The 26,189-nt window shown below is 31.5% G+C and overlaps 2 protein-coding genes across 10 annotated transcripts in view; one reads left to right on the top strand and one right to left on the bottom strand.

Moving 5' to 3' along the window:
- Nucleotides 1-12,790, top strand: part of LOC115883697 (protein pangolin, isoforms A/H/I/S) — a 480,212-nt gene extending 467,422 nt beyond the window's left edge. For 3 of the 8 annotated variants that reach the window (XM_030902094.1, XM_030902102.1, XM_030902091.1), the window contains exons 7-10: nucleotides 4,691-4,871; nucleotides 6,044-6,209; nucleotides 8,887-8,956; nucleotides 11,357-12,784. In XM_030902094.1, coding sequence (XP_030757954.1) covers nucleotides 4,691-4,871; nucleotides 6,044-6,209; nucleotides 8,887-8,956; nucleotides 11,357-11,825 — 886 coding nt within the window. In that variant the 3' untranslated portion in view covers nucleotides 11,826-12,784. Of the gene's footprint in view, nucleotides 1-2,958; nucleotides 4,122-4,690; nucleotides 4,872-6,043; nucleotides 6,210-6,575; nucleotides 6,730-8,886; nucleotides 8,957-9,945; nucleotides 10,071-11,356 lie in introns of those variants that run through there. The other 5 variants (XM_030902123.1, XM_030902116.1, XM_030902111.1 and 2 more) reach the window with 5 other exon arrangements.
- A 6,904-nt stretch (nucleotides 12,791-19,694) lies between these two features.
- The window catches only part of LOC115883685 (SPARC-related modular calcium-binding protein 1), a 142,625-nt gene continuing 136,130 nt past the window's right edge, over nucleotides 19,695-26,189 (bottom strand). The window contains exons 6-9 of one of the 2 annotated variants that reach the window (XM_030902075.1): nucleotides 23,458-23,636; nucleotides 20,849-21,074; nucleotides 20,546-20,779; nucleotides 19,695-20,487 (exon numbers count right to left, since the gene is read on the bottom strand). In XM_030902075.1, the coding sequence (XP_030757935.1) occupies nucleotides 20,420-20,487; nucleotides 20,546-20,779; nucleotides 20,849-21,074; nucleotides 23,458-23,636 (707 nt within the window). In that variant the 3' untranslated portion in view covers nucleotides 19,695-20,419. The remainder of the gene's footprint in view (nucleotides 20,488-20,545; nucleotides 20,780-20,848; nucleotides 21,075-23,457; nucleotides 23,637-26,189) is intronic. The other variant, XM_030902083.1, reaches the window with a different exon arrangement.

Raw genomic sequence — 26,189 nt, 5'->3', positions numbered from 1 at the left:
AACACAACTAACGATATGAAAGAAAACATCTCTGTAATACTCAAGTTACAAACAGAAAAAAAATCGTAAAAAATAGGTACCCTAATACTTGGTATTGCCTCCCTTGGTTGCTATAACTACCTGTATAAGTCCGTCCATACTGTCATTGAGGCTGCAAATATATTGCGTTATGCTTTCCCATTCTTCTTTAAGAACCAAGCGAAGTTCATTTAATGAAGCTGGTAGCTCTTCGCAACCTGTAAACCTCCTGCCAAGCATTTTCCAAACGTCAAACATGATGGGCATAGTAGTATATAGTTCACAATAATCACCAAAAGCCGCCTTGTCATAATGAAAAATAACTTTCAAAAGAAATCATAATTGAAAAAATTGAAAATTGTTGGTGGCAGGTTCATTTCGCTCTTAAACATTAGCCAAGGCATGTATTGACATGATCCAAAAAAGAAGATACTCAGGAGACATGGTTCTGGCTGCAAAATTATATTTTAGGAAAATTTAGACACGAAATTATTTCACGGGTTGTTTTAAATTTAAAAAACAACCCCTCGATTAACCCTGTAAAATATGCCAAATCCTAAAGTTTATAAAAAAACTGAGCTTATGATTTAAAGTTGATATAATTGTGTACAGCTTGCTAAAAATTCATCAAAATAGGGCTAAAAATAACAAATATATAACACTTTAAATTTGACTGTACATTTTTTACAAGCTTTGTTATGTCCATCTATGAACACATTGCATAAGTTTTAAATTTCCACATAATTTTGACTTTATATCGATATTTATGAAATTTTAGATTTCTGTTTTTACGTCTTCTTTTCTCCGCAGAAATCGATGGCTACAGCATCATTCTTCTTCGAGCCCCTAGCCCCATCTGTCCGCGACTGCCCGAGGCTCCAAAACCCTTCACCTCTCCCTTCTGTCCTGCCTTTCCCATCATTGTCTACCCTATCTCGTTCAACCCTCTCTGATCAATAATTCTCTTTGATAAAGAGCCACCCCTCGCTCCGGGCTCGTATAATGACATGCATTTTTTATTGAATTGCAAAGTGGGTCGTTCGTGTTGTTCAACTAAAGCATTTTTGACGAATTCCCGCTTTAATTTTAGAGGCTCTAATAGGCACAGCCTTTTTGTTAAAGTGAGAACGGCGGCTATGAGCTAATAATAAGAGATTTTTATGGAGATAAAGGATATTTTATAATAACTTTTGTTTATTTAAAATCTATTCAAATCAATTTTTTTTTAATATATTTTATATAAATACCGTTTATATCTTTGGGGCTAGTTCATTTTTTTTTATTGTCATTAGATTTCGAATCCATGGACACAATCTTTTCAGTGGTAATTCGTATATTTGTATACAAATTTGCATAATTATCGTTTTAGGAGTAGTTTAAACGGATATACATAATATTTTTACTTGTATGTTATCTAATATTGTCCCTTCGTTCTTTAAATAATATAAAGCTGTGTAGTTCTGAATTTGTTATAACATAATTATAATAATATTCACAGATTTATGCTTTGATTTATTTATAAAAAATTGGTGATATTATTTACATTTATTTTATAATTATTATCATTATTGGATTATGAAACAACAGTCCTCTGCAGAATTAATTAACTTATTATAGAAACAGGCAGTGTTATCGAATATCAATTATTTCAAAGTTATACTAAATTTGTTTGATATGAGAATAGTCTTGTGTTTGAACAACTATTGATATATTAAATATCTCATTAATTTATGTAAAGTTTGGTATTAGTATAACAATGCATAGATATGTATATGTTTATATTTTGTTCAACAGTGAATTCTTTAAAGGAACTTTACTTTTTAATAATTTTTTATGTTCATTATTGAATTTAAAAATTATTTAGAATATTAGGCTTTAAGAAAATGAATATGATGATAATACCTTATAATTTATCAATCTATTAGGGACATATTCTGTGTCATTCTATTTTTATTTAAAAGTGTTTTTTCTCTATGCGTCAGAATGAGGACAGATTTTTAAACAGATTCAGATATTTGCACAATCCTTTAATTTTAATCAAATCTTAGAATTATATATTATTAGTCTGTCGATGTTTTATTACCTCCACAACAAAGATCTTTGTTTACGTATAACTTACTGAATATTAATTATATTAATTGTAAGGGTATATAATGTAAGGGCATTATATAACTGCAAATAAATTAAAGATACCACTACTATTTTATCAAAACTAATTGATGTTAGAAGGAAAGTTGATGAAGAATAAAAAAATATAATGTAAGAAGCAAATTTTGAAATAAGGAATACAACATATATTTATGACAAGTTTTACACATATTTTATACTAATAGTACGTTAATATTTAAATCGTTAAGTTTATTTTAAATATTTATTAAAGTATGTCTTAAAATAGGTTATCAGACGAAGAACAATATATTACTACTTATAGATTTAATATAAATTTCAGGAAATCGGAATTTACTCTTTTTATTTTCTTTATGTATCATTTTTAATAATACTGCAGTGCAACATTTAAACTATTTTCCCTAAATAGATGACATAAAAGTGTAATATAATTTAATACAATTAAATGATTATATTATTATATTATAATTAATATTAATTATTGTTAAATTTTGTAATATAATAATTTATAATTTTTAAATAATTAAAATGATCATAAAGCTGTGTCATAAATCAAAGCAGTAGTCCCTGAGAGATATCCAGTCACATTTAAATTAATCTCTAAATAATTGGTATGAAGACATAATTTTAAAAGAAAATATGATGAATTGTCAAAAAATGAATATAAAACTATGTCATAAAAAAGTACACATTTAGTTTAAATTTCCAATAAATGATACAAACATTTAATTATAATATATAATAAATAATTGAAATTAATACGAAAGTATGTCATTAAATATAAAAGAGTAGTCTGTGACAGAGCACTGTAAAGCGCCGAAAGCGGCCGAATTCCCGGAGCCTGGATCCCGACTCGAAACGGCAACACAATTAAACGATCGAGATTTAACGAGGGGAGAACTTGTTGCAATTTTCCTGGATGCGCTGTACCCAGCAGTAAGCGGTAAATCGCAGAATCAATCCGTCAAATAGCGACATAACAAACGGCGGGGCATTTCGCCCTCTCTATCTAACTAGTAACGGCCCACTATCGGGACTGTCCTGCCGCTGCTGACGACGACTAGGGCCACGACGACGGCGGCAGTGGCACCTTAAAACGCTCTTAGTCGCTCATTTCCGAGAAAAATCATCACCCCGGTGCGGCGGAACGACGGTGAAAAACGAGCCCCAAAGCCGTGTGTCTTTGCTGTCCGGATCGACCACGTGTTCTCTGTCTGTTTTCATTCAAGCCGAACGACAAAGGACGGGCTCAGCCATTCGTATTGATTTTTCGGGACAAACGGCCGCATAAAAAACTTGTTGATCGGGTCCGGTGGCGCGCGAGCGATTTTTCCCTCCAACATGACCGACTCTCCGGACGAGCCTCTCAATTTAACGGTGAAGAAGATGCCCATCGCTATCGTGGCCCCCTTTTCACGAACGGAGCCCCCCAGCGAAAAAGCTCAGGACGAATCGGCAGACGAAAGACTGGATTTCAAGTGGGAACAGGACATTAACGAACTTCCTCAAGACCTATCGCTAAAAAGCAAGTCGCCCGACATAACCAAAAACACTAACGCGCACAGGAACCTCAATCCCAGCGAACAACTACGGAACTACCTGCTAAAAAAGGAAGAGCCTCACAATTTATACAGTAGGAACGTTTACAGTCCGAGTAAAAAAGACAGCAACGAAGATCTACCTTCTACGGACCCGTATTCATTCATGAACTCCTTAGACAATAAATTTCTCACTGCCTGGTACATGAATTCTTTGCTATCACATCAACAACAACAGGCCAGGCAATTCTTAAATTTTTCATCGCATTCGAATCCGTCAGAGTCGCTTGAAAGCAAGACCAGCACCGCGTCTTCAAATCGGATTTTAAATAATCTGCTCGAGAAAAAGCCGTATACGACTTACAAATTTCCCAGCGGATTCGACGCTTTGATTAAGAACGAAATGGAGGGTGAACAGACTGAAATTCCCGCCTCAGGGTAAGATTTGAACGTCCCGCCTAGTTGTATTACGGGTTGCATAAAACGAGTCGATTTCCATTATCTTTTCATAATTTTGAAAAGTATGAGACACAGTTTGTAATTTTTTATTTTACCAAATTTTACGTATATTTTGTATTTAAGTTTTCAATTTTGTTTTATTTTAACATTGTTTGATAACTATTTATTTTCTTTATATAACTAAATTATTTATACATAATTGCCTTTAGGAATATTTAAAATTTGTCATTAGTTCTTGTTTACTGAAATATTTCTTATTGTATCTATAACGCAATTTTTATTTCGAACATTGAATATCTAGATACATCAGCGCATGACATTTGGCGTATAAAATGTATTGATCTTACGCGCTAAAGAGAATTTTGTTGACTGTTAGACTGACAGACCTGTCCACAAACATTACGTGCTAAACTTAAGAAAATAACAGTATTATATTATTATTTATATTAATTTAAAATATGGTTACGTAATGGACGTTAAAATAAAAGTCGAGTGTGTAAACAATAAAAGAACCGTTGATAAAGTGCTTTAATGATATTTTTTTGTAGATCACAAGACCACAAGAACAACGTTGATGGCAAAAACAATCAGGATAATGAAAAGAAGAAGCCCCACATCAAGAAACCCCTGAACGCTTTTATGTTGTACATGAAGGAGATGCGCGCCAAAGTGGTTGCCGAATGTACACTGAAAGAAAGTGCTGCCATTAACCAGATTCTGGGGCGACGGGTAAGTTAATTTCGTATTTCTAGCGTGAATTTTTATCTGGAGTGAATGAGTTTTAATTATTTTTTTAATAGTTCTTTTTTTTTCTTGCAAGTTTGAAAGTGGCTAATGCTTTTAAGGTATATAATAATTTTTTTTTAATTCTCTTTTAAAAAAGTGGTTAGTTATTTATTTTGTACCACATGTGTACAGAACAGAAAGAATAATAGTTCTGATAATAAATTGTATAAATGAAGTTTTATGAAATTTAGTTTTACATATAGTAAAATTTGCCGAAGTAGTTTTTACGATTGTTTTTTAATATATGTACTTAAAAATACAAAGTCGTTTTTGTGTGTTAGCAAGGTATGTAACGCATATTGATATATATGCAACGTATATATGCCAATATGCGTTGTGACTAAGTATTTTTTTTTGTTTTAAAGAACGTATTTTAGAATAACCATTTTTTACTTAGAAGCGCTTATAACTGATTTTGTTTTATCTGGATTGAGTAAACTTTATATTTACCAATAATTACATTAACTTAAATATTTATTTAGAATATGAGAAATTAAATAATTGTAGAAGTCATCCAGAAAGTAGAAATATATATAATAATATTTATATGATATTATTGATATTATAACATCAAACTTATAAGACGACGTATAGAACAAAGATCAAGTTAAATTGGATAATCTAGTCAATATAATATTAATTAATACAATATAAATAATATAAGTAAGTGATATAATCAACTATCTAGTATTCAAGCATCTATTGAATTTATCAACATGTTTTGTTTTCATTTCTACACATTTGAAGAACACTAGACCAAAGATTATTATCATTTCAAAACTAAGTTTGATAACGGTTCGACCATTTATCAATAGTTTGAATTATAATGATTGTTATTTTAGTATGTATATTATAAACTAAATCAAGAAATTGAAAAGTATTTGGGGTGATATATTTACAATATTTTTTTTTCATTTTTGGACCAGAAGTATCAATCTGAAGTGTATTGTTATTCTGATATATTTTGGTGAAATTACGTATTTAAAAAAGGTATATTCTATTAAACGCTTTCAAACTTGCATTTTGCAAATAAAACTAAATTAAATAGTAAAATTAAAGTCTCATGTGTGTATGAGGAGGGTGTGAAATAAAAAGCTAAACGTATGGTTGCATAGTGGCACTCGCTGAGCCGCGAGGAGCAGGCCAAGTATTACGAGAAGGCGCGGCTCGAGCGTCAACTGCACATGCAGCTGTACCCGGGCTGGAGCGCAAGGGACAATTACGGTTACGGCACCAAGAAGAAGAAGCGAAAGAAAGAGCGAGCACCGATCGAGTCGGGAGGTAGTTATTTTAACGAAGCGCGCACCCTAACTAGTAGAGTGCCCGAAAACCGATTTAGATCTGTGTGCGCAGGGCGACTGCGCATACCGCGACCTCACGCAGGCGAGGCCAGCCCCGCTCCGCGTGACGTCGCCCTCACGTGCCATTGCGCCGCATTACGGCAGCCAAGGCCCTGCGCACACGGATTCTAGGGACTAACACTTGATTGCATTCGATCTAACCCCATCTAACCATCCGACCGACGTGCATACCTGCGTGTTGGCGGCAGAATGGGTCGGCGGCGGGCCGGCGGTGGCTGGTGGCGATCTTGCGCGCGGCTTCTTGGTGCCTGCCGATGCGACACGTTGCTGACTCTGTTCTGTTTAGTGGCACGCGCTGGGCCGCGAGGAGCAGGCCAAGTACTATGAACTGGCACGCCGCGAGAGGCAGCTGCACATGCAGCTTTATCCCGACTGGTCGTCCCGCGCCAACGCCACTCGCGGCAAGAAGAGGAAGCGTAAGCAAGACCCGCAAGACGGAGGTAGCCACCCTCGCAATCTACTATCCCCCGCCGTCTTAAGTCATACTCCAAGCGTCGATACTGCAACACACCTCTTGATTAATTATCACGGTTAATAATTAACGAATAATTTAGATTATACTCCTTTTTTTAATGATGAAATGCTTTCTTAGACTTCGAATGATTTTTCTTCCTTAAATGTTTCGATAAAAGAGTTGAATAAGCTTTTCGACTATTAACAGTATAGAAAATGTTATCATTAAACCACAATACAACAAAGCACGTTTCTCTGATGCTCATTTGTCATTAGCATCTATAGATGATTACAACTTTTTTTAGAGCAATTTTAATTGAGTTTATATTTAAGTCATCAAATCCATCCAAACTTTTTCAACTGTTTTCAGGGTAATATGAAGTATTTTGGTGTATTGTGTTTAAATTATGTTATATTCTATAAAACTAATATTCTTATCTAAATTATGTTTTTGAGATACTATTTCTTGTCGTTATGAACTGTTTTTACTCATTTTTTACTAGATAACGACTAGAATATATTACAAGTCGAAACGTTATATTTAACTGTTTCCTATAAATATAACACGGCAGTGGCAATCATAGCCAACATTTAATTAAACTTTCTTGATCGAAAGTTATAAATCGTAATGATATTGTTGAATTTATGTTTATAAGCTTACACTTGATATAATATTCTCTTATTACAAACTGACAAATATATTACAATATTCTTCTGTTGGGGTTAGCTGCCTTAATTGACTGTTTATTTGTTGTCAAATTGTATATTTAGTGTCACTTGATTTTATATCAAATAACAGTTTGTTGAAAAGTGTCAGATTCGATTAATGAACTATTCCAATACCACGACTATTGGAAATCTATTAGAAAATTGACCAATTTAACTGAACAAGCATATCTACAACTTATGGACTTCATTTATGATATTTGAAAGTTTTTGTAAGATGAAGTGTTCTGCTTTATGACTGTGTTTTAAATAGGATTTATAATTTGATGGCATTTTTTTACTGAGTAAACGGAAATGATTATGTTCGTTTTTGTATTGGTTTATCGATGTCTTGTATTGACACTTGGAGTACGATTAAGCCTATCGGGGAGGTTTAGTATCTTGTGAGCCCATCCTTTATTCTATTATTATATCTATATATTGCATGTTTGGGGTATTCGGTTGCCGGCCAGGACCTATTCTGCAAGGGTCGTTATGCAGACCTCTCGATGGACAACTGTATGCACGTATGTCGGAAGCCTGCATGCACAGAACTCCAGTTATTTATGCGGGCAGAGCTGTTTCTTTTTCATTTACTAATCAATTCATTAACAAATCCAAATTTTAATTTTTCTTTCAAAACAGTCCGATCGATCGCATTTGGTTGGCGTTCTATCGGATCTTTATCCATCTATCACAAAATATTATTATTATATCTGATTTTTCACCATTTCTAAATTTAGACGAAATTGTTTATATTCATTAAATGGCTCTGTAGTTCCAGCATGATTTTTTTCCCTTAGGTATCTCGTACCCTAGTTATTTTATTTAAAAATTAGTACTTATTTTAGTTAATAGACAGTTAATATTACATTAGTTTATGTTTAGATTATAGCCCAGGAGCAAGCTACCATTTATAGATTTTTTTTAAGTTCCAACAGCCTCCCATAAACGTGATATGATTATAAAAAATAAACTAATATAACAAGAGCTGAGCTTATCTAAATTGTAATCTTGAATTTGAGAACTCCTTTGAAACAATACAATGAATCCAAGGAATAAATGACATTGCTGTCTGTTTAATAATAATAAGTTTATAAGAGGCATAATCCGCCACTGTAGAGCTAGCTAGTTGTGTTTTTTTCATCATATTTAAAGACAAAAAAACTCTTGCGATGGACATCAAAATAAGGTTGCTGGCTCCTAGACTATTCTAGAATTTTAGAACTTTTAATTTATGAACCCTTACTATTATCGATTTTAAAAGTTTTAAAGTATTTTATTTTTCATTTTTTTTTTCATCAGGACAGGCATAAGTGGCTTTAGAGTAGTTAGAATTAGAATCCCGTAGTTTTAAAAATATAATTCGATATTAGAGCATGCACCCAGTTATTATTATATTTTATTTGAGTACTAATGTTTTTTTAATCCTGCAATAGGTAACAGTATGAAGAAATGTCGAGCAAGATACGGTTTAGATCAACAAAGCCAGTGGTGCAAACCTTGCAGGTTAGTACATTCATTTTTAAGTATGTTGTAGTGATAGAAAATATACCCTATGATTTATTTGATATTATTTTATATATCTTTATGGATATTTTAGAATATTTTTATTTCGTTACTTAGGCATGACTTTGAACAAATATTTTTTTATATGATTTAGTTTTGTAGCAGTTATGTGAATATTTTTCAGTTTTTTCAATTATTTGTATGGTTTTGCAATATCAACACGATTCTGTATTTCATCAAACTTGACGAATATACTTTAGAATGTTGTAAAGTTTGAATATTAGAAAATATTTCTATAATCAGTATCAATTTTGTAAGAATTGTAGAAAAGAAGGTTTTAAAATTGAGGAAGTTCTTACTGCGATTTTTGTCACATAGTGGTAGTGCTAAGTTAAATTAAATACCTATTTTAAAAGAAATTTGGAAATATTTTTTCGTATTCATCATTTTTTAAAAACCTGTGCAAATCCATACAAATGTTGGTGTTTCTTATCTATGTGGAAAGACTTGTTATTTTATATGATTATGTATAGTTTTGTTTAAGGAAGGCACTACTAAGGTATTAATATTTATTAATTATATTTACATGATAGTTTAAAGTAAATCAGAAAATGTGTCTTCCCACACAGAAAAAGTACCCAAGCAAAACTTAGATATTGTGCACCATACACTGCTGTTCAGTAGCCAAAACAATTGTTAAGTCAGTGCAAGGGGCCTTAAAGGAAATTATGAATTGTCGATTTTCGAGACACATTTTCTGATGCAACTCTGCACTATATCTACGTATATTTTAAATTTTCTTCCTTTGTTATAATTTAGTTTACTTTATTTTTGGAACTTTTATATTTATGTGTCTGTTGTTATTTATTATACCTTAGTGTCGCTTAAAGTTTCGATAGTTATTTTTTCAAGTGATTATTATTGTGCATTTATTTTGAGTGTATGTATGCCTATGTCCGAGCCCCCTTGTACATTTAACGATTGTTTAGTCCCGACAACAGTTCTCACGGAGGCGCCGCCTCTGCCATCCACGGAGGCCTGCTGCACGCCACTGGAACATCGACGGCCGACTCGCTCCAGGAACCCACTTACGTCAATCTATAGCAAAACGTTGGTTAGTCAACAGCAGTGTTGGTGTTCGATGTTTTTAGAAAATTAGACGTGTTTATTTTTTTTTGTTTTTGATTTATGACATGACATTTTACTTTTATTAACCCATTTTTTTCTAAATTTGTCTAATTATGGTATGGATTCCCAGTGCATAATAGATATAATTAATGGTTAGTGAATAATTGATGCACTGACAGTCTTTACCAACGCATTACATTTATTATTTTATGTTGTTTATTTTCATTTGCTATCTACAGCATTAGATCCCTATTGGTATATAGTATAAGTTTATTTGTAGGTTATATTTATTTTTTTATTATATAGTGTTGACAGATCTAGAAATACTACTGTCGAGCTTTTCCATGTCAAAATTAAAAATTTATATTTTCATTTTTGAATTAACAAGAAGTAACTAGACTAGTAACTAGAAAGAATTTATAATCTATACTCTTTTCTAAATTTCGTTTAACTAGTTTACCTTTCTTATTCTTATATTAAGAGAATATTGTCTTTTGAGATTATTCATTATGTAGTGTCTTTAAGGCAAAACTCACTGAAGGTAATTTACATTGAGTTGCTTAAATTAAGCTTCTGCTCTTTCTTGTGACGTCATCACAAATGGATCTAAATGTATAGTGTCTTTATTGGGTTTAGATATTTAAAAGAGTATCTATTAAAAATAAGTTTAAAGTGATTCTGAGTATATTTTTATGGACATTATTTAATTCATTGTTGTCATATATGCAGATTGATAATTCGTAAAAAAAATTGAAAAAATAAAATATACCTAGTTGATATACAAAAACTTTTAAAATAAATTCATTTTTGATTTTTTAATTATCTACAAATTGTTAATTACAGTTTTGCAGTGTACGAGTATTAGAGTGATTCTCAAATCTTAAATGCTTTTAAACAGTGTAAATATGTTTATTTTTTCTTTTCTATCAAACATCTGTTAGAGTGAAAGTAAATCATTCAAAAAAAGGGCAATTAAAATAAGCAAGATGTTGCTATGTCTTAAAATGTTATTTAGGAAAATATTTTTTATTTACCTGTAAATTATTTGTAGTGAAGTTTGTTGTAAATTCGCCCTTTTGTTAAAATTATCGGCTTTTTATTTTAAGTTTATAATTTTTATATTTAGACACTAGCATGGAATTTTCAGGAATACTTAAAAAAACGAGAACATTGCATGAACATTATATTCTAACCACCAGCATGGTTTGTTTTGAAGGACGTTATATTCAATTTGTATTTTCTAATGTTTAACATATGTTTTCAATTTTACAGACGCAAAAAGAAGTGCATACGATATATGGAATCAGGGGACCCCAACGACGGTAACCAATCCGACGACAATCTAGGAAGTTGCGGTAGCATGGGCGACGCGCACACGCCGCCCGACGACGACGCCGAGAGCTTCAGCCAGTCCATGTCGAGTCCCGGAGGCCTCTCAGCCCTGAGCAGCCTCACCAGCCCAGGCGGCATGGTGCTGCCCAGCCCCTCGACCAGCGCCGCTAGCCCCTCGGTGAGCGTGGCCAGCCCCTACATGCAGAGCCCGCTCACTCCTCACGACGGCTTCGACGTCAAGCTGCCGCCCCCCCAGCTGCACCACCCGTCGCCGCGGAACCCCGTGGGCACGAACCCGCGCGACGCGAACAATCCTCTCAGCGTGAACCAGTTGACGGGGCAGTGCGTGCGCAACGAGTCGGCCGAGGGGGGCAAAGAGACGGCCCGCTCCATCATCAGCGTCACGTAGCCCTCGGCCGTGGGGGGCCGAGCCTCGCGCGCGCCTCGCTACCGCGCATGTCGATCTCACTGGACAGCGGTGCTCGAACGCACCACCACCGGGCGATTTTTTTTACTATGTAACATAAATGTCATTTGCCAAAACCACCTCTACTACATAATATATATTATATTATACATATTTAAATAACTATTCTTTTGTATTCTTCCGTAGTTAGTTTTCTTTCGTTTTTGGATATTGTAACTCATGATTGTGGTTGATATTTGATGCTTACTTTCAAAATGATCATTTTATCATTTTTGCTGAAGTTTTTGGAAACCTTTTTTTGTTGTTTTTTAATGCATTTGTAGTCAAAGTATTCGACTGTCAATTTTACTGATTGGGGCATATATTGTAATAGATATAACAAATCATATTTCTTAACACTTAGGACTTAATATATTTTGTGACGATATATTAGTTCAAGTAGATGCTTTTTATAATCTCTTTTCTAAATGATTATATCTTACTTAAAACTTTCTAGAATCAGGCTTGCTTTATATTATTATTGAAGGGGTGGGGGGGGGGAGAATTAAGAGGGCGCTGCTGTAGCAAAATTTCTACATTTAAAAGAAGCGTCAAAAATTTTTGTAATGGGAAATAATTAGATATAGATAAATATGCGATTTCTGAAGACGTGTGTTGCCACTCCTTTTTGACTAACTTCACTTTATTTATAACCGATAAACTCAGTTCGATACTTTATTGCTTATTAACGCCACTGTGGTTATTTAATGAACCTTTATTTTCCACCTTTAGGTGACTACCATTGACGTAACTACAGTGGTGCCTGGGGATGCCGGGCCCCCCAGGTATTGCTGAACGCCCCCCAGAGAAATCCTGAATTATGACTCTTGGCTACATATTAATTTTTATTTGCTCGTGATGTAGTAAAAATGACGTGTTTCTAGTTTTGTTTAGTTAATATTATTTTGCTCTGTTCAAAAAAGTGTTAATTTTTATTTTTTTTAGAAAATTTGTAGGTATTTAAGTAATCTACGGGAACACGGTTTGATAACCTAGTCTATGAAATTTATTGATAGAGAAATTTAAGTAAACGATTTATTCAAAAAATGTGTCTTTAAAAAGTATTTTTAATTTTTAAAAAAATAAAACCTTAGGGCCCCCTGGGCTCAACACCAGGCCCCCCGGGCTCAACACCAGGCCCACCCCAGGATAAATTGCTAGTTACGCTAATGGTGACTACTTTTTGAAAAGATGACCTAAGTCCCATATAAAAGAAGATTCTCCTTACCTCTACCCTCTGTATATTATATTATGATAGAAACAAATTTCAATGGAATGGAGAATTATATTACAATAATTGTAAATGTAATTTTATTACACTTATATATTTTTACATGTAATTGTCAAAGTCAAAGACCACTTTTTATCATAAAACCTTTTGATGGCATGTATAAATTGCATACAAATTTAACTACAAAATTTTTGTATATTGCATTCAGGAGTTGATAGTATTTGGTAAAATTTGAATTTGCCTCATTTAATTTTACCAGTTGTTTTTGAAATTAGTACTTTTGAAAAACTATTAATATAGTAATTTTCTCCAAGCAGATCTACAGTATCTACCACCTAAATTGAAAATAATATTAAGTGCTATGAAGAAAACAAAATATTGTGTCTTTAAAAAATGTTATTTCTTCAATCGCCACCAAAAATGACTGGGATAATTTCTGTTCGTAACATTTGTATACCATTATAGTTACTCTGTCTTAGCACTACTTGATATTCCCTTATAAAAGACATTATGTTTTAACAAAGCCATAAATACTATAAGCCTTATAAGTATCAGCTAATTCTGTATTGATCATTGAACATGGTTTACAATATCCAAAAACAACTTTCACAATAAATAAGTTTCAGAAAATAAATGTTCCTTGTGCCACAATATTTTATTAACACAATAATTGTATTCGAATTGTTTTTAATTTACCTTATAAATTTATATTGAGCAATCTTTTTTAATTTATAGTGCAACAATGAATATTTGAGTTCGTTTCCTCTACCAATATTAAGGAAAACATCTATTAGTTAGTTGTAAATTGTTGAAAGAAAATCTGTAAGTAACGTGTAAATATTGAAATGTTATATAAGAATATTATAATTTTTTGTAAAATGTATTTTTTGACTCTTTGAAATTTTATTTGTTATTTTTGTATCGGCCGAGATAGCTGCATTATTTTTTTCTTAAGAATCGAAGAATAGCTTATTCTTTTGGGAACAAATTGCAATAAACAAAAGTTGTAGGAGTTTTCTTTTTTAATTTTAGGACATGCATACATCACCACGATTATAAATAAATAGCGAAGAAAGTGGATTATCCAAATAAGATTGGTTTTATTTCTTAATATTTATTTTGAGAACAAAAATCATCTATATATGAAACTTACTCTTCCTAATACTTGTCGCTCATTTAGTTTACTAATTTTCTTGCAAAACATTAATAACGTTTTTTCCTATATATAAAGAAACATGTGATATTTTATACTATTTACTGATACATAAAGTTTATGTTTGGCTTCCTCAGGAATTTGCATTTATTAGAGGAAAGGTATATTGCAGTCTAAGCTTAATATCGTGACATTATAAATCCAATATTGCGATTAGACTGTATTTTTCATTTTAACATTATTTTACAGTTATTTAATTTAAAATAAATTATCATATCTGTATTGATATATCAAATTGAATTATTTTTTTACACGGTATATTTAATTTATATGTCAAATAATAAAAAAGTATTATCAAATGCTTTATCATACTATTTAGACACATTTGTTTTATTTGTTTCTTTTTCAATTTCTCTGTGTATAATTTGTATACACAAAAATGTATAATTTTTTAATTTATTTTGATATAACTGTAAGATCATGTTAACATATTTTCATTATGAAACCCTTATTATGTTACAAAATCATTATTGTCCAAGCTGCAGTTTTTTAAATTGTTCAGAGCGTTTGCCCCAACAAAAGAGATTATTGTGCCATATTCCTTGAGGCGTAGCTCAATTAATTAACTGCAGCTTCTAATGACTGCTTAGTTTATAAATTCGTAATGTTTAAGATGTCCAATATTTGTTTTTTCACTTTTGATAAGTGCAATGTAAGCGTCTATTTTTTTTTCTTAGGGGACAAGCTGCAATTTAATAGACCAATCGTAAAATTTATCTATTTAAAAGGGCTCTATAGCTACTCTATATTTATTCAGTAAATGTTAAACTACAATTTTAATTACTGTATGATCGAAAAAACGGCTTGTAGTTGGCTTGGAAATGACGATCAACGGCGTTCACCATATAATTTTATATGTAAAATGATAACATTCTCCATTTTCAAACCAACCCTGACGCCGTTTTTTTATTGTATGGAATTTAATTGGAGATATTTCGTTGAATTATTTTTATTAGAAGCTGTCATTTAAACAAACTCAAATACAGAAAGTATTAAATTTTAAAAATGTGCCAAAAATATATAGGGTGTTGTAGAAAACTTTTTTCTTAATTGTTCAAATTTTGGTTTGGCAGCTTGGTCTAATAGTGTATGTACATTATGTTCTGAGGCATTTTAAATGACTCCAGTAATAAAACTCTCGATAGAGTAATTAAAATATACATATATAAATAAAATTAGAATTTAATCTTAGATGTTAATATTGTCTTTGTAAGTAGAATCTGTTCGTAACACCGTATAGGTTAGGATCATTCAATACAAAAAATCCGAAATGCATTTGTTTTCTTTTTTAACTCCTGCTCGCTCATACCCCAAAAATTGCTTGCTCAAAGCGTGTTTGGTCATAAAACTCTTGTCATATATTTGAATGCTTAGTTTGATATGGAAAGTTTTAAATAAAAATAGTAATTATATGTCCCGCTAGCAAAACCGCTGATTAAAACTATGCTCGCTACCGTAGTTGAACTCATCTAAAAAGTTTTTTTAGCTGGAATAATAAATTATAATACAAGTTAGACTTTCTGAAGATATCAAAATATTTACTTATTTTTTATTTCTATTTTTAGACTTTTCACAAATTATACTTTCTAACACTTTTAGAAAAAGTGTTAGAAAGCATAATTTGTAAAAACATTTTTCGTATACTCGCTATTTAAACCCGTGTATTTGTATATACCAGTTGTTTACGATATTCGCCGATGGTGGCAGCACCGGCGGAGAATGCACCAAGCCTCAGGGCCGCGCCGACCGGTAGCGCCTGTGCGCGAAACATAGAAATGCCTCTTTTTTGTCGTCATTTTTGATGACCGCCCTTTTCTGATGTTTCTTTCGGTCGTAGTTTGAATAAGCATAACATATACTAAGGGCTGGCAAAGGTTAGTCTTGGGTCGAGATTTCCGTATGTAAGAAGAGTACAATGCGTTTGTAATGTACTGAACAAAAAGAGAACAGTAAACACGTTGCCAAACGTATGAAATAAACCGAGAAACCATGCACATCGCTAAGATACGTGGAAGGGGACATAGCACATAGCATGATACAATAGCAGATTTATCGCAGTCGACCGGTTGACCCAATCAGTATCAGTACCTCTTTCAGTAGGTACTTAAAGTTCTAGGGGGAGGTGTAGATACATCATGCGTTCAGTTTCACGACTTAATTACGTCTCGTGATACTTTGTTTATTTATTAACGAGTCGTTGTAATTTTTCCTATAGCTTTTTTAAAAAATTTGTGCAAGTTAGAAACACTTAAAAAAGTGCAAGTTAGAAACACTTGTTGCGCTATTAGAACTCTGAATTCATAAATCGATATCTCGAAATCATTAGAAATAATTGATTGTAGTTTTTTCAAAAGCTTTCTTAACATTTGTGCGATATTTTCTTTGCAGACAGTATGTGAAAATATTCATAAATAAAAAAGTTACACGCTTGTTGAAAATTGCTATGCACTAAAAGTAAATGGATGGGTTGTTTAAAATTTTTGAATGGAAAAAATAACCTTATCGAATTTTTCTTATTTAAACATATTGTAAAAGATCCGATCTTCAAAATAAAAAAAAGTTTCAATGTTTAAAGCGGTTTTTAAGTGATGGCGGCGTGTTATGTGTTAAAACGTTGAGTTTTTAAATTATCGCGATTACTAACGTGTGTATATGTTATTCATTCACGTGTATTATATATATTCACATATATATTCATTCACAATGTATATGTTACGGTTAAGGTCCGATGTCCGGTTAATGTCGACATTACCCGGTTAATCTCGAGAATAACACACAACAAAACAACCAAAAACATAACCTAACCCATGTTAATGTCAACATTAACATGTTAATGTTGACATTAAGTGGACATCGGACTTTAACAGTAACATATATATGTCATAAGGGTGATGGTATGTCATAAGTGGTCTTTATATTTATGAATTTTACTTATAGCTATGCTATATTGTTTTGCCAGATTGAATTTTCTGGTTTTTAATAAAAAGCCATAGTTAAAACATTTTGTTTAATTTCTTAAATATACGTAACAAATAGCGATTTTGAATATCTTAACTGCTAAAATTTACATAAAATGTACAAAATAGAATATTTAAATTACTATATCTAAAACATCTAGCAACCTTGTAATGTAAAAATACTTTTCTTAGCTATTACAGCACCTTATTCTAATTAAGTATGTAATATTTAGAATTATGTTCGAAAATATAATATATAACTGGAGTATTCAAAATAGGTTCTCATTATGAAGGTAAGTTCAAATTTACTATAATATGTAATTAAAATTGTAAAAAACTTTTTTTATATTGGCAAAACTCAAAACAAAATAAGGGCATACCCATCATCAGAAAATTTTATAATCAAATGGTATATTGATTTTGACATTTAAAAAAATTTAATTAATTATTGCCATAATTGTTTATAGTATATAATAATACCGTATGATCGAGAAAAAACGGCGTCAGCGATGGCTATGAGATGAAGATCGCTGTCATTTTATATGTAAATTTATATGGGAAGTGTCATTGATCGTGATTTCCCAGCCAACTGGACGCCGTTTTTTTTCGATAATACGGTACATATTGCTTGCCTGATCATAAAAATATTTGATCATAGAGTATATCTATTAAGACGTTTTAATACAAAATACATACCTATGCATATTATAGAATACGTAGGTAACTTGAAACTTGAAATCAATTTAAAACATGTACCTATAAAAATGTTAAATGACAATAATTTGAAATGTATTTTAAAGAATTTGTTTGTTATAGATATAGTATACCTAATCTGTGGTTATACTGAGCAGTAATTTAGAGAGAATATTATTTTGAAAATGATTTACTTTGTCAAGCAGATTACAGAAACAAAAAGTCCATGTGAAGAAGAATTAGAAGGGAAAATAGATGGTCGCTGATATATATGGGAACTGTTGATTATTAGGTAAAAAATACGAGGTACCGCAAAAAGTTAAATATAACAACTGTTATATTTAACTTTTTGCGGTACTATAGGGTTTTTAAATGTCTATTGGCGAGTAATAAATTTAAGTATACATGGTCGGTCACATCAAATATCATTTTTTTAAAATGGAACCCCCCCTATATATTATTGCATATTTCCATTTTCCTTCAATTCCAAGCAAAAATCGAAATACACACGATGTACCTCAAACCAAAACCGTTTCCGAGGTATTGACTTTTAAAAATATCACTTACTGAAACTCTTCGATTTAATTAATTTCAATGTGTTGGTTTGGGTCGGTTAGATGAGGTTTCATTTAGCGATACCATTCTGCGGAAACTGTGATACGTACTTAATATTTGACATTAATTCTCAAGTTAGATGTATAAAATGAGATTATATAAAGTCTGGAAATTACAAAATTTTCGTTTAACATTTCAAAATCAAAACTTCAAAATTCGGAAATGGTTGAATTTAGGTATCTACAATATGTGTATTATGAATATTGCTTAAAATTAAAGGAAGAATTGAAATACGCAATAATATATTGGGGGTTGTATTTCTTTCTTGCGGCTGTATACTTAAATTTACTACTAGCTTTTTTTAACTATATACATTTAAAAACCCTATAACTTTTGTATTTAACTTTTTTATTACCTTGGTACCCTGGTACCTTTTTATTACCTTGGTACCTTGTATATTTTACCAAATTATCGACCGTTCCCATACATATCAGCGACCCTGTATATACTTGCTCTATAAATGATTATGAGAAATGGATATAATAGGTATATAAATATTTAACCAGGTAAATAGAAGTTTTAGTCTAAGGTAAATACTTATGAATTTTCAGAACGAAGTCTATAATTTTTTTACCAAACTTTATTAACAATGATGAACTTAAAATTAAAACACTTTTCAATATAAAATCGGTCCAACCAATGACTAAAGAATATAAGGACATGTAACGCCCCTATACGGGCTGCAGCAGAATTTGTGACCTTTTTTTTTGTTTTGGTGGCAAACAATGAGTCATCATTTGGTCGCCAGCGACAATTTTAGCGATTTTTAATAGTTTGTTTGTAGTAAACTTTGTATAAACTTTATTACAATGGTGATTAGTTGTTCAGCTTTCAAGTGTAAAAGCGGCAGCGATAAGAAAGAGCCAGGAGTTACGTTTCATAGGTAAATAAACAGTCCACTCCAACTTTTTAGCGTTTTCTTATTGAATTCGATAATTATTCTTCAATTTCAATTAACATCTATATGTACTTGATATGTGCTATACGTCGATACTAGTTTTGTACCTTTTGTTAACATTTTAATACGTTTTTTTCGTAATTAATTAGGATGATACACCATAGGCGTAGTCAAAACAATTATCAGAGAATATAAATATTGCTTCAAACAGCTAGGTTAAGAAAAATATGTGCCACGGCACTGTTTGGTGACATCGTCACAATTTGCTCTCAGGTGTTATTTGCCCTTGGATTCTTTAGTCATTGGGTCAAAAGGACACCTATGTTGATAGTGACAGTGACATATATGATAATGACAATTGTCTGTAATTTTACTTCACAGGTAAAGTCTATTTTTTGTCGTCTGCCGAAATCTTCCCTGACTTGTTGGACCTACTTTATCACACAATGTAACCAAACTATTAATTGTTGTTCTTTTCTAACGATATTCAAAAAGAGTCCAATCATTCTATAATTTTAAAAACAATACAAAATAACGGCACTGCAAATAACTTACTATAAAATAGAAATATTCACCTTATTTCGATCTATATATTTAAATAAATTATTAACGATCAGGACACAAATATTTAAAGCTAAAGTTTAATATTGTAACTTTACAAAAGCTGTACACTATAAGCTATCATCACAAAAGTTGCAAGGAGCATAACCGACCAGTCTGTTCTATTGATGAAAATTATCAATTTGATCACCGTTCAAAAATACAGTTTATTTCCGTTAACGCTTAATGCTGCTCTCTGATTGGGCCTAAATTTCTGATATGTATATCCGCAAGTTTACCCTGGCCTGATACATCACGTATATACAGTTGATGGTTTTATTTTAATACAACAAATCCGTAGGTTTTCTTTACCAAAACGCCTGGTAAATATTAGTCATCTTTCAGAATGTCTAAAGGATTGTTCTTGCCTGTTCTTGGTGACGAGTGATAAAATGTCCCTAGAAAATAACAGAACAGCAGTTTTATTTAAAACTTTAATGTGATAATAATTCTTACCTTGTGATTCTTGAACATTAAGGCAGTCCAACCATTCGGTCTTGCTAATTTTTCTATCTTTATCTATATCACAGTACCTTGGCAGTTTCTTGCCGCATTTTCTTAGGCCTTTTATTGGGATGATATAGTCTTTGAACGCCTTCCACTCCGGCCTATCCAAATTCTTATTTTTATCTTTGTCGAAGTAATTAAAACTCCAATATGCAACTTGTTCCTCCCTGGATTGTGTTATGGCTGAAATAAAGTTAATTTACAGTGTTAAACGAAGACCAGAATTCTAAGGAATTGTTTATTAAAAATTACCGGGTGATTCTGCAGAATTGTTAGCTTTCATCTTTGTATATAGGAACTGAATGAGATCCTTCAAAAATACAATCTTCTTATCATCTGGACATCCTTTCATAGGAGGCTGTGTAGCTTTCAACAGGTTGCAATTGGGTATTTGGTTCTTGACTGATGTTCCAGGAATATTTTTGCCCGTGTCTTCGTGAACGCACCAACAGTATCCAGCAGACTTGTAGCATTGAATCTGAAGCAAGATAAATGCTTTACTATAAAAATACTCACCAACGTTACATTGAGTTTTAAAATTCTTTTTTTATTTATAGAATAATAAAATAAATGAAGGATATTATGTTTTTGTTTCATCTAGAAAAAACTAATTTAAAGATTTACTGATTTTTTTGAATTTGAATTTACTGTTTTTTTGGATGAACAGTTTTTCAATTTTAGATGAATATTGTTATTTTTATATTATGGATGGTTATTATTAGATTGATCTGGATGGTTTTTTTAGACTATCTTAGTTAGTCTAAAAGTTAGTCTAAAAAAGACAGAATACTTAGCTGTCAATTCCAACGCTTGTTTTGAAGTCTTCATAGATGATAACGTCCAGATTCAACAAGTAGACAAATTTAAATACCTGGGTGCTACTATCAACAACGAGGGTTTGGGCAAAGAAGAAATACAAACCCGAATTCAGAAGAGCAAACAAGTTGGTTGTCTTAATAGCCTTCTGGTGGGACCGAAACTGTCTGCAACAACTAAAAAGAGACTTGACGAACATTGGTGGAGTCAATTTTTGCTATGGTTCAGAGCTATGGGCTTTGAGTGCAGATACGAAGCGCAAAATCCAACTGTTGAAATGGACTATCTTAGAAGGAGCGCAGGCTGATCTAGATGGAAAAAGACAAACATCGAGGTCAGGCGTATCATGAATGCATCTGAGGAGACAGTGCTAGATCGAATTGAAAAATCCAGCTTAAAGTGGTTTGGACATGTTCTACGTTGTCTCAGGTGGCCAAGAAAAGTTTTTGAATGGACTCCCCAGGGTAGAAGAAAGAGAGGCAGACCTAGAAAATCCTGGAACGGAACGGTTAACGGAAAATCCTGGAACGGAACGCACTAAATCGAGACGTGTGGCGTAGGGTAACGGGAAGGCAGCAATAGGCTGCAGTTGGAAAAAAGTATCATATACTTATACCAAATCCCGTTTATATAAATATATATATATATATATATATATATATATATATATATATATATATATATATAGCAGAGAGCATATATATATATATTAGTTATATATATATATATATATATATATATACATATATATACATATGTATATATATGTATATACATATATATACATATGTGTATATATGTATACATATGTATATATATGTATATATATACATATATATACATATGAGCATATATGTATATATATATACATATATATATATATATATATATATATATATAGCAAGCGTACATATATATATATAGTTATTATATATATATATATATATATATATATATATATATATATAATAGAGATATTATTATATATACATATGTATATATATGTATATATATATATACATATATAGTATGTATTATATATATATATATAGCAGTATATATATATATATATATATATATATATATATATATATATATATATATATATATATATATACATATATATACATATGTATATATATGTATATATATATATACATATATATATGTACATATATATATATATATATATATATATATATATATATATATATATATATATATATATATATATATATATATATATATATATATATATATATATATATATTTATATATATATGTATCTGGATGGTTAATATTAGATGAGGACCAGACTTACTAAATGCATTTTATCCATTTTTTAAGATTATTAACCAAAAGAGGCATTGCAAACTACATACACAGAGGTACAATATTATGTCAGAAACGACGTTCTAAATTCATTTTATCCCATTCGAATTAAATTGCGAAAATACCTTAGACTTTATATGTGCTGTGATTGGCGGTAGACAAAGAGAAGTGTGTCATAATATACATACATACGGACATAAAGTATGTCCTTGTGGATATACTGCTGTTTGTCATAGCCTGAAGAGTTTTTTTTGTGCTACAACTTCTCTATTTTTTGACTAATACTCCTTAAAATAATGAATGGAACTACGACTAGGTTGGGGATACGTACCGTGGTAGCAGAAAAATAAAGAGAAATTTCACGTCTAACGGACAGCCAACAGTTTTTTTAATATTTTTTTCAGATATCATCAAAACTAGATTTTTCACATGTAGGTGTACTATGTTTATGATTTTCTATCAATTTTTTAATTATACTAGTTTTTCGGTAAGTTTCTTGCAAAAAGCTTAGCAGTTTTTCTTTGTTTTCCAAAATTCGAAAAAATGGAATGAAATGCAACAAACAAAAATGCATCTAAAAAGTTTGCTCCTCACATAGATTTTATTATATTTTCATAGGTATTCTTCTTTGTAACCAACCAACAATCATCTAAAACTATTCCAGTGACCTCTTCTACATACAAGACTTTTCTGTTAGAGAATATTATGCTTACTTTTTGAAATCTGCCGTCTGGTGTGCAATCTGGTATATAGGAAAATGTGGAGTCTTTGGCATCCTCCAACGCTAACCTTCTGTCTGACATGCAGTCTGTGACTTCTTCTTCTCTCGTCTCCAACGATTCTTCTTCTTCCGGACTTAATGATGGAAGTGCACTCGGCTCTGCCCTAAGTACTGGAAATTACAGAAATGAATACAGGCACCACTAAAGAAAAAATAATATTAGACAAATAGTATAGAAACAATCGTCAAAACTTGCATTTATGGCAATCTATTTTAAAGAATATGCTATGCATATTTCGGGGAGGCAAAATTACTTTTTACAAAATTACTTTTTTTTAAAAGGGTACGGTTAGTACCAATTCAGGCAATTATAGAAAGCGATCAATTTATTGGCACCCTTGAGGAAAAGGGAGATAATCTTGTAACCAGTGAATTTGGATTTCCGGATCTTCTCTATTGGCATCACTTAAACTATTTGCTATATGTAAATGGAAAACAACCAGACTTTGTCATTCTGTTTCTTTTCTTTAAAGATTTATAAACTCTTTAGGTTAAAACACTAAGAGGGTTTTCAATGTACAGGGTGGCTCGAATTCGACGCTCATCATTGGGATTTCGGAAACCGTAAGAGATACAGGATCGGTTAAATGGAGGCAAAGTTGCGCAATTTGATGCTCAATAAAATGCCGTATTGCATTTTTATTTTTTTTTTGCATAAAATATTCTGGTGATGGAATTTTCTGTACGAAACGTCGGCAAATATCAAAGTGACTATATATTTTTTATTTAAGTGACTATATATAGTGTTTTAAGAGTGATGACAGGATTTAATTAAATTGAAAAAAAAATCAGGTCCGTATTTATCGCTCAGTATCCAAACCAAACCACGAGATATAGTAAACTCAAGCCTATACAGATTAGTTTCTTTGCTATGAAGATGTCTCGATAAAGACTTCATATATCACACAGAGTTATAGAGCAGAAAAAGTGGCCATGAAAATATGTTTTTCATTTTAAGTTATCTTAACAAATAAAGCCAGGAAACAATAGAAAACAAAATTGAAAATTTCTTTTTTTTTTCGAATATATTCGGAAGCATTCGGAATTTTTCAAAATGCATCAAATTGCGCAAGTTTGCCTCCATTTAACCGATCCTGTATATCTCTTACGGTTTCCGAAATCCCAATGATGAGCGTCGAATTCGAGCCACCCTGTACACTGAGATGATAAATATACACTTGTATGTGACGGAAAAAATGAAGTAGAAACAACGGAATACCAATGGTGTGAGTTTGTAAACGCTGTTCAACGAGAGAAGATGCGCTTTCGACAGACGACATCCAAAATATGATATAAATACAATATTCTTTTCAATAAGAATGACGGACAACAACGCCAACAAGAATAATGGTGCAAGTTATTTTATAACATAATCCTGTTGTTCTATAGCGCAATTCTATAAGAAACTGCAGCACTTTGTAAAGGTAAATTTATCGCTCAGTATCCAAACCAAACCACGCGATATAGTAAACTCAAGCCTATACAGATTAGTTTCTTTGCTATGAAGATGTCTCGATAAAGACTTCATATATCAAGCATATTTAAAGAATACTCAAATATTTCCTTTACAGACATGTCCTGTATTTAATCTTTATAGCAACCATAAAGCACTGCCTGTATATGTTCTCATATAGAGAATAGATGATTGATATTTATAACGCACGTAAAGAATCCTATGTAGTATCGATAACGCATAAATACAGATTCTATACAGTTTTTCGATGACAATATTCACTGTTATGAAAACTTTACTTATCCCTTATTAACTCGATACAAATTTGTATAGTTAGACATAGTAAATATGCACTGATCCTTTACAAAACTTCATGTATTTTATACCGGGTGTTGCATCGTCGAGCGGGACATAGGAAATCCCATGTAAATTTTAATGGGGTCAATTATTGGCTTCCCTAATTATTTTATTGGCTTCCCTAATTATCTATTTAGGTTTATTGAAGAGCACTAAAACCCACATTCAAAAGAATAACTTTAGATATTTTTGATTAGCTCGTTTACGAGTTATCGCCGATTTCTTTTAAAATATTTTTCCTATGAGTTATCCGTATTTACTTATGAGCACCAGTCAAGGTAAAAGATAACTGTCAAATGAAGTTGTCATTTAATAGTACCTAAATTAATAAGTTATTGAATATTGTAATAATACTATAATTAATTAACCTTGTAATTGATTACTTTATTTTACTTTAATTCATATTAATTTGTATTTATAAATATATCTTTAAGATTTTTGTTAGAGTTTTCAATAATAAGAAGAGTTTTCAATAATAATAAAGCACTAAATAGGTAAATTTCTGAAATGACAACTTCATTTGACAGTTATCTTTTACCTTGACTGGTGCTCATAAGTAAATACAGGGCCATAAGAAAGGAAAAATATTTTTAAAAAAATCGGCGATAACTCGTAAACGAGCTAATCAAAAGTATCTAAAGTTATTCTTTTGAATGTGGGTTTTAGTGCTCTTCAATAAACCTAAATAGAATTATTCTCTAAAATAATTAGGGAAGCCAATAATTGACTCCATTAAAATTTACATTGGATTTCCTATGTCCCGTCCGACGATGCAACACCCGGTATATCTATAATGATATTCCGCTAGTGCATTATTTCTGGGGTTATAATCATTTTAATATGCCAGATACAAA

Source organism: Sitophilus oryzae, unplaced genomic scaffold, assembly GCF_002938485.1.
Source record: "Sitophilus oryzae breed Bouriz unplaced genomic scaffold, Soryzae_2.0 scaffold_111_pilon_pilon, whole genome shotgun sequence".
NCBI lineage: Eukaryota > Metazoa > Arthropoda > Insecta > Coleoptera > Curculionidae > Sitophilus > Sitophilus oryzae.
Note: the sequence above shows the minus strand (reverse complement) of the source record. Positions and strands in the feature narration are given on the sequence as shown.